The following is a 16,204-nucleotide window of genomic DNA, read 5'->3' on the forward strand; positions in this document are numbered from 1 at the left end:
CTAGAGGAGAGAGGCCTGGGAGTCAGAAGGATCTAGGTTCTAATCCCGGCTCCACCACTTTTCTGTTGTTTGACTTTGGGCAAGTTGCTTCACTTCTCCGTGCCTCGGTTACCTCGTCTGTAAAGTTAAGACTGTGAGCCCCATGTGAGACAGGGGTGTCCAATCCAATTACTTTGTATTTACCCCAGTGCTTAACAAATACCACACTTATTATTACTATCATTATTATTATTATTGTGACAAAGAGGAAATTCCCCCTGAGCCTTTCAATCAAAGGTACTGTAGGATGGACAGGAACCCGATTTTTCAGATCCAGCACTGGTAATCCTTGCCAGGTGCGCCAGTGGGTAGTACACCAGGCCTTTCTGCTGGCATAATAATTGTGGTACTTGTTAAGTGCAAACTATGTGCCAAACGCTGTACTAAGCACTAGCGTAAATACAGTACAATCAGATAAGTGTGGCCTAGTGGAACCAACACGGCCCTGCGAGTCAGGAGACCTGAGTTCTAATCCTAGTTCTACCCCTGGGCTGCTGGATGACATCAGACAAGTCACTGAACTTTTTTGTGCCTCAGTTTCCCCATGTTTAAAATGAGAATTCAATTCTTGTTTGCCCTCTCTCTTAGACTGGGAGCCCAGGAGACAAGAACAGAGACTGTGTCTGACTTGCTTACCATGTATCTACTCCAGCACAGAGAACAACGTTTAGCACATACTAAGCACTCCACAGAGACCACAATTAAATTATAACAGAGCCCGCTCCTGTCCCACATGGGTCTCACAATCTAAGGGGGAGGTACTGAATCCCCATTTTACAAATGAGGAAACCAGGGCACAGAGAAGTGAAGTGACTGGACCAACGTCACAAGACAGGCAGAGCCGGAATTAGAACCCACGATCTTCTGACTCCCAGGCCCGTACTCTTTCCGCTGGGCCCTGCTGCTCGACAGCCTAAGGCTTACAATGCCACACAGGTCCTATTTCAACACGGCTTTCCCAACCCTACCTCTCACCGCCGCACTCCCCTGTCCACCTCGGTGTCAGCTCGGATGGTGAGTGAAGAGGGTTAATGGGTCACAGACTGGGAGTCTCATTGGGGACAGGAACTGTGCCTGACCTGATTCATTTGTATCTACCCCAGTGCTTGGCACATAGTAAATGCTGAAGATAATAATACTAGCAATAATAATAATACTTGGCCAAAATGCTGTGGGGTCCTGGAATTGTAGACTAGCCCAGCTCCCGCACTGTCACTGCCATCCTGGAGCTGATCGACCTCACGGCCAGAATTAGTATCACTGAGTTCACCCCGATGACGGAGATGCTCACATTCAAAACCTGTGAGAAAAAGGCTTCCCACACCTTCCCGCCAACCAAGGCTAGACTGCACACAGGCTACTAAGAATATGACCAGCTATCGCCAATGCGAGGTAGACGGGGAAGGACCACAGATGAACCAAGCAGCTTCGAAAAGAAGGGACGTAAGTCACTTTCGGCTGATTTGAATGACAGAGTCTGGAGACTGGAATGACAGAGGAGCCTCATCCTGAGACCCACACAGAGGGACACTTTTTATGACAGAGGCTCAGGCTGCAGCCCTGGCATTCTGGTCCTTGCCGGCCATTTTCCCTCAGGAGCCCCCAGTACAGCGATTGACTAAGCGGGCACGGGTGCCGCACCCTGCCAAGTGTGGGTCTAGTTTTCACCCTCGTGAGCCAGTCCGGGCAGAAATGGGACTAGAACTCAGGTCTCTCAATTCCCAGAGCAGGGGGCTTTTCACTGGACCCACGGTTGAGCTGCTTAACTGAATACCCATCAAATACCCAATAACTGAATGCCAAAATAGTTTCTTCAGCCTTCACAGGAAACAAAGAGGAAACCACTTGCTAACCACTTGCTGACAAAGCTGGCCTCTTAAGACCTAGGAATGGATCTGCTTGAAGGCCTAAGCGGGCAAGACAGACATAGAGTCATAAGGAAAGCAGCATGACATGGTTGATAGAGCTTGGGCCTATGAGTCAGAAGGTTTCTAATCCCTGATCCGTCACTTGTCTGCCGTGTGGCCTTGGGCAAATCACTACAATTCTCTGGACCTCAGTTACCTCATCTGTAACATGGGGCTTGAGACTGTGAGCCCCATGTAGGACAGGGACTGGGTCCAACCCCATTTGCTTGTATCCACCCAGCGCTCAGTATGGTGCCCGGCACATAATAAGCGCATAACAAATACTATTATTATTATTATTACCACAAGGAGAAAGGGCAGGGGGAAAAGTGCTCTGCCAGCGAGCCTTTCATGAGCCACCTGATAATTTCTAAGCTCAGAAGGGTCTGGGCAGACCATCGGGCCCAGCTCTCTGCTTCCATTCAGACTAATGATTTCCCCATTCTTCCGGGAAGTCCCAGGTCTTCTGTGAGCAATTCTGTCTCACTTCCGTCACAACCCGGGGAACAGACTTGCTCCGGTGCAGCTCTTTCTGGCCCAGCTGGCCTGTGACCCCCATGGGACCTGGCGGGCTGACGGCGTTTCTGACGCACAGAGTTCACTGGAGCCCTCACCAACCCCTCCCCGGAAAGCCCGCTGCCCAAAGCAGGCCGGCGACAAGCCAGATGCTGTGGGGTAGACTCCCAGCCGCTAGCATCAGTTGCAGGGGGATACCATAGAAACTCGCTCTCCCCAGGCCCCAGCCGCACAAAGAAAATGACGACGCTTTCTCCCACCTTGCCCTCCCAAATAAGGGCTGCGTGCTGAATGGTGGCATGCAAGGGATGGCTGGGAGGTCTGGGAGACCTGAGACTGCCAGGGGGAGGCACATCAGAGGATCAGTGGGCAATCACTGTTTCGGCCCCAAATCAAACCACATCCTTTCCCACACTATCCCGACTAGCCTTCCCTTTTCGTCTCTTTGCACCTTCCTGCCCTGACCCACTCACTCTCCAGCAGCCATACACACAGTCGCACTCTGGGCATTGCAATTCAGCCTAGACCTGCCCTCCGGCCAAATCCCCGCTGACCAGCGGCCAAGGAGGGCTTTACTGGTGGGCGAGAGACAGCTTCTAGGGATGCGAGGCTTCAGAGTCGCCTCAGTCATCAGGAGGAGCTCAGAACTCAAACCCTCCAAGAGAGGTGATGCGGTCTGAAGGGAAGAGGGGCGTCTGGGAGTCAAGAGCCTTGGGTTCTAATCCCGGCTCCACCACATTTTTTTTACATGGCATTTGTTAAGCACTTACTATGTGCCAGGTACTGCTCTAACCAATAGGGTCGATACAAGCTAATCAGGATGGACATTTTACAGATGAGGGAACTGAGACACAGAGAAGTTAAGTGACTTGCCCAAGGTCATCCAGCAGAACCCAAGCCCTCTGACGCCCAGGCCCATGCTTTATCCCTTAGGCCACTTAGCTGCTGCATCACCTTGGGCAATTCACTTCACCTCTCTCTGTGTCGCCAACTTTACAGACTAGGAGCCTCTTGGGGGACTGTGACCAATCTGAGTATCTTGTATCTGTTCAGTGCTTGGCACATAATAAGCCCTTAATAAATACTATTATTATTACTATGGAGAAAATTCTCCCAGGGGACATTTCTTGATGAAGAAGAAAAAATCATTCTGACATGCTAAAGAAAGTAAAGTGAAGAGCTGAGGAGAGGGGGAGAAGGAGGTTTCCACACAGCGAGACTCGCTAACCACACGGTGGAGGAAATGGCCCTTTTTCTTCCTCCCTCCTCTAGAAGCTCAGAGATGCAATGCAAAGCCAAGGGACCTCAGCTGAGAAAAGTGTTCAGCAACAGCTCCCTCCTTAATTCCCTGCATCCCAAGTCATATCAACCCATCATCCAACCCCACCATTTATGATATACATCCTCAGCACTCACGTCGATTCAGTTGTACCATCCATTACAATAGCATTCATTATTTATTCTTAATAATAATCATTGTGATATCTGCTAAGCACTTATTATGTGCCGAACACCGGGCTAAGCTCTGGGGTTGATAAAAGATCATCAGATCGGACACAGTCCCTGTCCCACATGAGTTCAAGGCCTAAGGGGGAGGGAGAACCGTATTTAATCCCCATTTTACAGATAAGGAAATTGAGGTACAGAAAATTGCGATGACTGGCCCAAAGCCACACAGCAAGCAACCAGCAGAACCAGGATGAGAATAATACCACTGAAAGACTGAACGCAAATTTCCTGACTCCTGTCCTGGGCTCTTTTCACTAGGCCTCACTGCTTCTATTCTGACTACTAAGTAAACACTTTCATCTCTGTCTATCTCATTTGAGTGCAAGCTTCTTCTGGGCAAGGAACGTTCCGCTTACTTGTTTTGTACTTCCAGGGAACATGTCTGTCAACTCTGTTGTATTGCATCCTTCCAAACACTCAGTACAGTGCTTCGTACATAGTACGCACCCAGTAAATACCATTGATTGATTGATTGAATGCTGTGTGTTTAGTTCAGTGGGGACACTCAGTAACTGCTCCCGCTGCTCCTCCTCTTCCTCCTCTTCCTCCTGGCCCCGAGCTCAGGCTGTTTGTTCCCCGACAATCAGCAACAAGGGGCAGGGGCCAGTGGGGAACCGCAGAGACGGAGGCAGCCCCGGCAACACTCCCTCTACAAACCCAAACATCCGTCGTCCCGCTCAAACCGGGCCCAACCAGGCAAATCGACAAGAAGCGGCGGGACCAGGAGGCGCCCAGAGGGAAAGAACACAGGCTTCATCCTGTGGAGTTCTTGCATAATGGGAAGACCTCAACTTCCTGAGGAGCCTGAGAAAACCTCCCCATTCTACGCGAGGCTCCAGATCCGGGTGGGCTCGGACAGAGCCGCTCGTGCCACAGACACCGCTGCAAAGGCGGAAAGGGGCCGGGGGAGGAGGCTTGCTTTTCCTCTTGCAGCTTCAGCAGCTCAGCCGCACGAACTACAAGGGAGAGGACGAGCCGATTCACCCTAAAGAGCATGCTGGGTAGGAGAACTCATGGCACCTGGCTCATGCACGGCACGCTGGCACCTGGCCGAGGACAAGGTGTTCTCTTCAGGGCCCCCTCCCCACCATGCCCTATCCTCAGTATTCCCTGCCATGAGGGCAGGGTGGTGGGGCCAGGGGAGCTCCTCCCTGTGTTCAGTGCTGGGCTACGCAGGAAACGGGCAGCCCCACCTCGCCGTAGCTCAGAGACGGCCTGTTTCCTGTCGGATGCGGGGCTCCTTTCGCTGCACCCCGACGGCTTCTGGCAGGGAGCACCGAGACCCACCCTAGCTTCTGGCCAACCGAGCCCCTCGCAGCTAGGGAAGAGCCGCGGGTGGCTTCGTCTGCAGTTCGGCACCTCGTGGCTCCTGCCGGATCCCCTGAGTTTGACCACCAACTTCTCCTGCCACACCAATTCCTCGCCTTCGGCCTGATGAGAGCAGCAGTGGCCAGCAGAGCCAGGGGCACTTTCCTCCCAGGGAGGGCGGCCGGCCCTCCCTTTATCAGACAATACGAGGAAAACTGGCGGAATCTCCTAGAGCTCTCAAAGGACAGAACAGGCCAAGATAATGATAATAGCATTTGTTAAGCACTTAGTCTGGGTCAAGCACTGTTCTAAGCACTGGGATAGATATAGTAGATCACATTGTGTCTGTCCCTCACGGGGCTCACAGTCTAAAAAGGAGAGAGGACAGGTACTGAATCCCCACTTTACAGACAGGGAAACAGGCAAAGAGAAGTGGAAGTGACCTGCCCCAGGTCACCCAGCAGGCAGTTAGCGGAGTCTAGATTAGAACCCAGGTCCCTAACTGCCAGGTCCACATTCTTTCCATTAGGGCTAAGCTGCTTCCAGTCACTAAAGCCAGTCTAGAGGCAAGGATATCAAGCATACGGGCTAGACTCCGGTTTGGGGGAAGGGAGAGACGGGAAGGAAGGAGAGGTAATGGAAGGGGCCAGATTCTGGGCAGGATCTGCGGAGGGTCTGCCCGCGCCCTGGGAGCGCCTGCCTCACACTCTGAACAGCAGGGGGGCTGCCACTGCCGCTGAGGTTGGAATCTTTTACCTGAACCGGTGACCTGCCTGAGCACTGTCTTGTGATGTCTGTTTGGTCACAGTGTTAGAACACTGTTTTCTTGGCCTGCTGAATTTGTAACTTATTGTTGTTAAGAATAAGACTTCACTCTTACGCCGACATATCTGTCTTCCCCTGCTTAGACTGTGAGCTTCCAAGGGGATGGGGATGAACTTGATCTGATTACCTTGTATCCACTCTGGCTCTTAATGTGGACTGAGCAAATGAATGAACCCTCAATCGATACCATCGCCCCTCCTCCTACTACCATCAATGGCAGTTACTGAGGGCTTACCCTGTGCAGAGCACTGTAATAAGCATTTGGGAGAGTACGATACAAGAGTTGGTAGACACCTCCCCTGTCTACAACAAGAAGCAGTGTCGTCTAGTAGATGGAGTCAGAAGGACCTGGGTTCTAATCCTGGTTCTGTCAAATGTCTGCCATGTGGCCTTGTCAAGTCACTTCATTTCTCTGGCCCTCAGTTCCCTCACCTGTAAAATGGGGATTGAGGCTCTAAGCCCCATGTGAGACATGGATTGGGTCCAACCTGATTCCTATATATCTACCCCAGCACTTAGTACAGTGCCTGCCACATAGTGAGCACTTAACAAATACCATAAAAAAAGGAGCTTACAGTCTAAAGTACAGTCTACTACCACCTCCCAAATGCCTGCCTGCACTGACTTTCCTCCCCACTACTTATCCTCAGTCCTCTCCTGTTACAACACAGTCCAGGCCCTTCCCTCCTCTAATGTCAACCTACTAAAGCTGCCTCGCTCTCATCTCTCTCACTACTTGTTCACCACCTCCCTCTTGCCTGGAACCTCCCCCTTCCTTCATAACCAGCAGACCAACCTACTCCCCCATCTACAAAGGCCTATGAAAACCCCACCTCCCCCAGGAGGCCTTCCCTGACTAATCTCTCAACTCCCACTTACTGTGTCACCTATGCCCTCCCCTTACTGCACTCTTCTACTTTCTTGCTTCCCCCTACCTGTAATTTATTTCAGGGTCTACCTGCCCTGTTAGACTGGAATTGAGCTCTTCAAGTTCAATTCTACTCTACTCTACTCAACTCAACTCTACTGTATTCTCCCAAGTGCTTTATACAGTGTTCTGCAAGAGCAAGTGCTCAAAACATATGACCGAGTCCTCCATAAGCCTCAGTCCATGATCCTATGCTGAGGTTGGCATCCCCCAATCAACCCAAGAGAACTAGGATCTATCCGCTAATGCAGAAGGACAAACTGGGCTTTTCGTACCTTTCCCAGAAGTACAGGGGAGGAATTTTTGCCATCTGGGGACACATGCTCCGCTGACCACCAGGACGAGATCCACCTGATGGATCTTTCCTCTCCAATCAATCACGTGGGCCTCTCGGAGGAGGCAGTGACGGGTTTGCCACTGTCACGGGTCAGCAATCAATCAATCAGTGGTCTTTATTAAGCACTTACTGTGTGCAGAGCACTGGACTAAGTGCTGAGGGGAATACAATACCTAGATGGCAAGCATGTTCTCTGCCCACAAAGAGCTTCCAGTCAGATCTGCTCCTGTGTAGGAGGTCTTGGGTGCCAGGGCGAGTTCATAAACCAAGGGGCTTACTGGGAACTGTAGGGCAATAATAGTAATTAATAATAATCTTGGTATTTGTTGAGTGCTTAATATGCGTCAGGTACTGTACTAAGTGCTGGGTGGATACAAGCAAATCGGGTTGGACACAGCATAGTTTGCGCTCCTCAGAAGTACGATCCAGGTTCCGGGTGGGTCTATGCCCAGGCTCAGCGGGGCAAGGAAAGGCTTCCATCTCATGAAGGTTAATTTCATCAGTTTTGGCATCCCAAAATCCAACGTGAGCTTCTAACCTTGAAGCTGTTCCCACACCTGTTGAGAGAGGGACCCAGGGTGCCGGCATTGTACCCGGTTTGCTTGCTTGGGCAAGGGACAGTCACTCAGCTGTATTTATTGAATGCTTACTTTGTCCACAGCATTGTACTGAGTGTTTGTGAGAGGGCATGGTTACAATATTAAAAAAACCCCATTTCCTGACCACAATGAGCTTACAGCCTAGAGGGGGAGACAGACATTAATATAAATAGATTACAGGTATGTACTTAAGTGTTGTGTGTCTGGAAAGGGGAAAGGAGCAAGTCAGGGCAACACAGATGGGAGTTTGAAAAAAAGGAAGAGGGCATAGTCAGGGAAGGCCTCTTGGAGGAGATGAGTCTTCAAGCAGCTGGTGTAGTGAATAGAGCACGGGCCTGGGAGTCAGAGGTCAAGGGTTCTAATTGTGGCTCCAGCACTTGTCTGTTGTGTGATCTTGGGCAAGTCACAACTTCCCTGTGCCTCAGTTAATCCATCTGTAAAATGGGGATGGAGACTGTGAGCCCAACGTGGGACAAGGAACTGTGTCCAACCCGATTTGTTTGTATTCTCCCCAGAGCTTAATACAGAGCCTGGCACACTGTAAGCGCTTAACAAATACCATTATTATTATTATTATTATTCAATATGACTTTGAAAGTAATTGTCTGTCAGATATGAGGAAGGAGGGCATTCCAGGCCAGTGGCAGGACATGGGCGAGGGGACGTGGGGACAGGTGAATTTCTCTGTCATTGTCCTTGGATTGCTCAGTTTCTCCCCTGAAGTCAGTCTCAGGAAAATTCAAAGAGTGGATTCTAAGCTTTTGTTAAAATTCCGGGCAATCCTGTGGGCCCTAGAATGCCAGGCAGCCATCCCCAGGATCCCCTCCCTGCCAACAGAGAGCAGATCATGGTTGCAGTTTCAGGGCTATTTGGGGCCAGGTTGGGTTTTTGTTGCGGGACATTTCTGGAAAAGGAACATTCTCTTCCTTCCCTGCCTGACAAGGCACCCAAACAGAAAAGGAGGGATAAGTTTGGAAGCCGGAACCAGAGAAGAGGAAGAATGAACAGAAATAGTGAGAGATCTAGTCATAGCCTTAGCTGCTGGAATGTCTTCCCTGCAAATCTCAGAGGAAAAGCCTCCGAGACAGCTCCAAGACAGCATCTGCACTCGACACTGGCTCATGACTTTGGACTGCCTTCTTTTCAGATCTTTTTCTGGTGTTTCAGAAATTTCTCTCTTTCTTCCTTTCCCTCTCCTCACACACACACACACACACACACACACACACACACACTCAACCAAAAAAAAAAACCTCACAAGTTTCTCTCATGGGGGGAATTTGATAATTTGCTTGATTTATTTGTTAAATTCCTAAATTAGAAGAGATCTCAAGTTGATGATTTTGGAGGAGCAATAGGGCCTAGTGGAAAGAGTATGGACCTGGGAGTCAGAGGAAAACGGTTCTAATCCCTTCTCTACCATTTCATTCACTCAATCGTATTTATTGAGAGCTGTTTGCAAAGCACTGTACTAAACGCTTGGAAAGTACAATTCAGCAACAAATAGAGATAATCCCTGTCCACAATGGTCTTACCATCTTGGGGAGGGGGTAGGGGAAGACAGGCATCAAAACAAGTAAACAGAAAAACATGGAACGCTTTGCGAATTTACATGTCATCCTTGCGGAGGAGCCATGCTAATCTTCTCTGTATTGTTCCACTTTTAGGACGTGCTGCCGAAACGAGCACAGCCTATGTGACCTTGGGCTTCTCTGTGCCTCAATTTCCTTATCTTCCTTATCTGTAAAATGGGGATTCAGTACCTATTATCCCTCCTATTTAATAATAATAATGTTGGTATTTGTTAAGCGCTTACTATGTACTATGTAGATACAGAATAATCAGGTTGTCCCACGTGAGGCTACAGTTAATCCCCATTTTACAGATGAGGCAACTGAGGCACAGAGAAGTGAAGTGACTTGCCCACAGTCACACAGCTGACAAGTGGCAGAGCCGGAATTCAAACCCATGACCTCTGACTCTCAAGCCCAGGCTCTTTCCACTCAGCCACGCTGCTTCTCTTAGACTGGTAGCCCCATGTGAGGCAGAGACTGTTTTGGACCTGATTATCTTGTATCTTTTATCAAAGTGATTCAATCACCTTGCCCCCTTCTACCACACCTCACTGCTTTCCTACTACATCCCAGCCCACACACTTTGCTTTTCTAACGCCAACCTACTCACTGTACCTTGATCTCGTCTTCCTCGCTACTGACCTCTCACCCGCATCCTGCCTCTGGCCTGGAATGCCCTCCCACTTTATATTCAACAGACAATCGCTCTACCAACCTTCAGAGACATTTCTTACCAGGGGCTTTCCCTGACCAGGCTCTCATTTCCTCTTCTCCCACTCTGTTTTGTGTCACTCTTGCGCTTGGGATTTGCACTTTTTATTCACCCCTCCCTCAGCCCCACAGCACTTATGTACATAGCCATAATTTATTTATATTAATGTCTATCTCTCCCTCTAGTCTATAAGTTCGTTGTGGTCAGGAAATGTGTCTACCAACTCTATTGTACTTACTCTCCCAAGAGCTTGGTAGAGAGCTCTGCATCCAGTAAGGCCTCAATAAATACAACTGATTATCCCAGCACTTAATATAATGGCTGACAGACAGTAAGCACTTAACAGATACCACAATTATTATTAGAAAGAATAATCAACTAACAATCCCCCAAATCATTGCATCTCTACAGTAAATTACCAGAAGAACAATGCATTACTAATATTTATTGAGCCCTCTTTTCCCCAGCACCCTCTCCCTTCTGGATCACGTATATACTTGGATCTGGGACATTCGTGCATTTGGTATTTGCCCTACCTTTAACCACAGCACTTATGTACATGCCTTTAAATTATATATTATAAATTATTTAATTATATTAATGTCTGTCTCCCCCCCTTAGACTGTAGGCTCATTGTAACGGGGAACATGTTGCCAACTTTGCTGTACTCCCCCAAATGCTTAGTACAGTGCTCTGCATATGGTAAGTGCTCAATAAGCAACATTGATGATGGTGGTGAGGAAGATGATTGGCTACTTTGCGCAGCACATGGTAAAAGGGACTGAAAATATATAAAAAATGCATGCAGTCAGTTTGGAGAGAATGTGCCTTCATTCCACACTTTGGCTATGGCATGGTGGAGGAATTAGGGAATAATCTGGCCAAAGCCCAAGTCCCTTGTGGATACAACACAATCCACAAATGGGCACAAGTCCTGGCAAAGGATGAAGCAAATTATGCATGTGGACAAGGTGTTGCGCAAGGCCGAGCACTGCTCCATAACCTAGCCTCCACCTCAGTCTTCCTACTCTGGATCATTGAGGATTGTGTTTCTTGGTGATTTTGCCACCCACTTAATAGTAGTTGATACAGTAAAATGACAATGAAGTGTCAGTAGTGTATTCTGGCAGACCAGCAACCTTATTCCAGCTGAAATAGAGAAGCAGCATGGCCTAGTGGAAAAACCACGGGCCTGGGAGTCAGGGGAACTGGGTTCTAATCCCAGCTCTGACCCTTGTCTGTTGTGTGACCATGGGCAAGTCAATGAACTACTCAATATCCAGGCTTTTCATCTGTAAAATGGGACTGAGATACTGGTTATTAATAATAATTGTAGTATTTGTTAAGCACTTACTATGTGCCAAGCACTGTTCTAAGTGCTGGAACAATACTTGGCACATAGTAGGTGCTGGGGTAGATACAAGGTAATCAGGTTGTCCCACTTCGGGCACATAGTCTTAATCCCCATTTTATAGATGAGGTAACTGAGGCCCAGAGAAGCCCAAGGTCACACAACAGACAAGTGTGCGGAGCCATGATTAGAACCCATGTCCTCTGACTCCCAAGCCCGGGCTCTTGCCCTTAGGCCATGAGATTCTCTCTCTGCCTTTGGTCGTGAGCCCCACGTGGGACAGGGACTGTGTCCGACCTCATCATCTGTATCTGCCCCAGTGCTTAGCCCAGCAGTTGGTGCCTTGTAAGTGCTTAACAAATCCCCCAGTTATTATTAAAATCATTCCTCATTGGAGGGCTTGGACCACCCGATAGCGCCCCACAAGACCCTTAGAGCCCTGACGATTTTCTCTCTTCCCTTGCCACCACCCCTTGGCTCTCGGATAAGCACCCCAAACAACAAAGGGACCTGTCAAGGCCCAGCCAACTGTCACAGTAAGTGCTTGATAAATACCAGTAATGATGATGACGAAGCCTGGCTGCAGGAAGCTTGGAGGAGTCTTATCACCCTCTCTCCCTTTCTCAGGGAAACATGTCCCTACAGCATCCTGGAGCTACCCACGCCCCTATCAAATGCACACATGAAGGGTGGCACTCTAACTTTTGAAAGCAAAAGAGAAAGAAGCTTAACTAACAAATGAGGTGCCAAGACAAAAGGACTCTGATCCAGGCCACCATCCTTTCCTCTAACCCCTTCCCCTCCAGGATTAACTTTGCGCTCTTCCAAGGACCGGGCCTACTTCCCTGCAAGCATCCTAGGGTCTGTTCCTCTGGTTCCCACCCCTCCCCATCCTCTTTGGGGGAATCCCAGCCTTCAGGTTCACCACCTCTGGATCCTCCCTGCTGAGATTTCAGACTGCTGCTTACAGTCTTCTAGACTGTAAGCTAGTTGTGGGCAGGAAATGTATCTGTTTATTCTTGTATTGTGCTTTCCCAAGCGCTTAGTTCAGTGCTCTGTACACAGTAAGTACTCAGTAAATACAACTGAATGTATGAATATGCTGCTGATCCACACAATTGCTCTTTCCCCCACTCTGCAGTGGTAGCCTCTCTCCGCCCGGGTCCCTGTCCGTTCCCAGCATGGAATCCTGACTTCCAGACCCCAGCTTGGAGACCCTTTCCTCCTGCATCCTAGCCCAGAAACACTCAATCCCAATTTAAAATGCTCGAGGAGGTTGTTAAATTGTAATCTCCCAAGCTCTTAGTACAATGTTCTGCATACAGTAAACCCTCAATAAACACAATTGGTTGATTGACTGGCGATGTACCAGGTGAAATCACCTCTTCCTTAATTTCCTGGTCCTTATGCAGATAAGAGTTCCCCTTGGGAAAGGGACTCCAAGAGTGAGTTTTTATCTGCTCTAGCAACTTCTGAGGTTTCCCTCCTTGTATCTGTTGCTGTGTGTGGAGCTAGCTAGTGACCAAAACATGTAGAAAGCATTCAACAGCAGTTGGCAAAATAATAATGTAGGAATTCATATCCAAAAGCGTTAGTCAAGGACAAATCTTGGAGCCACCTAAACCCCTAACCCATTCATTTCAACAAGAGTTACTATAATGTGATTTCTCGCATAACATGAGGTTCTTCTAGAGGCTAATCACCGTTTCAGCAGAAAATAACTGTACTTTGAAGAGAATCCCTATTCATTGGCAGCTTACAATCAGGGGCATTTGGGTGAGGAGATGAAGACAAAACTAACCACTTTTCTTCATTCATTCACTGATTTGTATTTATTGAGCACTTACTGAGGGCAGAGCACTGTACTAAGCACTTTTTTAAAAAGGGTATTTGTTAAGTGCTTACTATGTGCCAAGCACTGTTCTAAGCACTGGGGTAGATATAAGGTAATCAGGTTGTCCCACGTGGGGCTCACAGTTTTAATCCCCATTTTACAGATGAGGTAACTGAGGCACAGAGAAGCTAAGTGACTTGCCCAAAGTGACACAGTTGACAAGTGGCAGAGCCAGGATTAGAACCCACAACCTCTGACTCCCAAGCCTAGACTCTTTCCACTAAGCCACGCTGCTTCTTCACTTGGGAAATACAATTCAGCAATAAAGAGAGACAATCCCTACTCACACCAGGCTTACAGTCTGGGGGTCGGGGAGATAGACATCAAAACAAGTAAACAAGTATCAATATAAATAGAAGTATAGATAAATATGCATCAAAACAAGTAAACAGGCATAAATATTAATAAATGGAATTACAGATATATACATATGCATAAGCGCTGTGGGGGAGAAGAGGGGGGTCGAGCAAAGGAAGCAAGTGAAGGTGACACGGAGGGGAGGGGGAGCTGAGGAGTCCAGTAACGGCCAAGTCCCCATCTTTCCAAACGTGAGTATAGGTACCATTTCCCTGACTCTCCACACAGCTCACTCACCGGGAGGGGCAGCAGCATTGAACTCCACGTCTGGGGCAGCCATGAGCCTAAAGCTGCAAGACGAGGACATAAAGCAACTTGCTGCCAAGCTTAATTTCCAGTGAGAAGGTTCAAAAAGCCAGAATGAAATGGCATTAATGACTCCAGCGGTCTGTAACCCGTTAACCTCAGAGCCACCTAGACTCTGCCAACAGAGGCCAATAGAGTCAGTGCTCCTGGACTGCAGCCCAGCCTGTCGGCGAGCGGCCCAGCCTCAGGCCCGCAAACTGGCCCCATACCCATGGCCGGGCCCAATCCTGCATCGCAGTCTGTGGGGTCTGAGTCCTGAGCCAGCCCGGAAATGGGCCGTGGCTTATTTCAGGGGTGGGGGTGTCCTGGAGGTCACTGGAGGGTTACATCCCAACAGCCCGGGGACAGGAGCCCCTGGGAAGAGGTCTGTCCTCCTCTACACTGGCCATGCCCAGAGAGCGAAGAGCGATGAGGCTGCACGAGTCTCATTAAAAACCAAATGGGTTCACGGATTCATGCCACCCAGACCTGGTGCCTCAAAGTCAGGACCCATAGCGGCCTACAGAATCTCCTCTTGCACGAGGAGGTACCGCTCACAGAGCCATGAGCTCGGGCTGCCTGGCCGCTCCTGTTCCCGGGAGGAGCACTCGGCCAAGAAGGGAGGCCGGGAGGAGGCCCGGAGTGAAGGGGGAAGGAAAGGAAGCTCTTGGGTGGGAGAGGCATGGAGGCTCATGTGAATCCTCAAAAAAGACACCTCAGTAACTAGGGGAGGGGAATTGCTAAAATCCACCTTTTCCTCTCCATCCAAACTGCTACCTACCTCGTTAATACAGTCACTCATTCTATGGTGCCTAGATTACTGCATCAGCCTCCTTGCTGACCTCCCAACCTCCTGCCTCTCCCGCCTCCAGTCCATACTTCGCTCCCCGGATCATCTTTCAAGAGAAACGTTCAGGACATGTCATGCCCACTCCTCAACAATCTCCAGTGGTTGTCTATCCACCTCCATATCAAACAAAAACTCCTCACCATTGACTTTAAAGCACTGAGTCACCTTGCCCCCTCCTACCTCATCTGCCTTTTCTCCTACTACAACCCAACCCACACAATCTGCTTCTCTGCTGCTGACCTTTTCACTGTGCCTCAATCTTACATGTCTTGCCACCAACCCCTGGCTCACGTCCTGTCTCTGGCCTCGAATGTCCTCCCTCGTCAAATCAGACAGACGATTACTCTCCCCCCTTCAAAGCCTTATTGAAGGCACGTCTCCTCCAAGAGGCCTTCCCAGACTAGGCCCCACTTTTCCTCATCTCCCACTCCCTTCTGTGTCACCCTGATTTGCTCCCTTTGCTCTCTCCCCCACCTTTCCCAGCCCCACAGCACTTATGCATATATCTGTAATTTTATTTATTTGTATTGATGTCTGTCTCCCCCATTCTAGACTGTGAGCTCCTTGTGCGCAGGAATTGTCACTGTTTATTGTTGTACTGTGGTTTCCCAAGCGCTCAGTACAGTGCTCTGCACACAGCAAGGGCTTAATAAATACGACTGAATGAATGAATGAATGTGGAAAGGAAAGTAGACCAACGAGGATTCCAACTCACCTCATCACTTTCTTCCACATCCACGTCCCCATTGGCGTCATCATCCATCTGTTTGTGGATGTTGCGGACAGCCTCGAAGCTGAGCTGCTCATCCTCATTGTCACACAGAGGCTTGTCAATCCGGCAGAACTCTGTGCCAGGGGGAGAAAGAGAGAGAGACTCAGACAGGACCCACAAGAAGAGTTCCAGGCCCCCTCAACTAACTCCTACTGGTCACCTGGAGCAAGGAGGGTTTGGGGAAGGGGGCCCTCAAGGACACCAAGTCCCCAAGGTCATTTCTGCCCCAAACAGAATGGCTGGCTCTCGTCCTTTGGCATCCAGTTGTGGAAACCAGTCTCTAGATGTGCCGGACTGTGGCTAGTGGGGACTTGAACTTCATTGAGATAATAATAATGGCATTTGTTAAGCACTTACTATAAGAAGCAGTGTGGCTTAGTGGATAGAACAGGGGCTTGGGAGTCAGAAGGTCACGGGTTCTAATTCAGGCTCCGCCACATG

The 16,204-nt window shown here is 49.2% G+C and overlaps 1 protein-coding gene and 1 non-coding gene across 7 annotated transcripts in view; both read right to left on the reverse strand.

Moving 5' to 3' along the window:
* Positions 1 to 16,204, reverse strand: part of STIM1 (stromal interaction molecule 1) — a 182,033-nt gene that overhangs the window by 69,975 nt on the left and 95,854 nt on the right. For all 6 annotated transcript variants that reach the window (XM_029055854.2, XM_029055873.2, XM_029055860.1 and 3 more), the window contains exon 2: positions 15,707 to 15,837. In XM_029055854.2, the coding sequence (XP_028911687.1) occupies positions 15,707 to 15,837 (131 nt within the window). The remainder of the gene's footprint in view (positions 1 to 15,706; positions 15,838 to 16,204) is intronic.
* Positions 9,553 to 9,660, reverse strand: LOC114809346. Its single transcript, XR_003757133.1, has one exon. It is a non-coding gene; the product is annotated as a U6 spliceosomal RNA (small nuclear RNA).

This window comes from Ornithorhynchus anatinus, chromosome 2, assembly GCF_004115215.2.
Source record: "Ornithorhynchus anatinus isolate Pmale09 chromosome 2, mOrnAna1.pri.v4, whole genome shotgun sequence".
In the NCBI taxonomy this organism is placed as follows: domain Eukaryota; kingdom Metazoa; phylum Chordata; class Mammalia; order Monotremata; family Ornithorhynchidae; genus Ornithorhynchus; species Ornithorhynchus anatinus.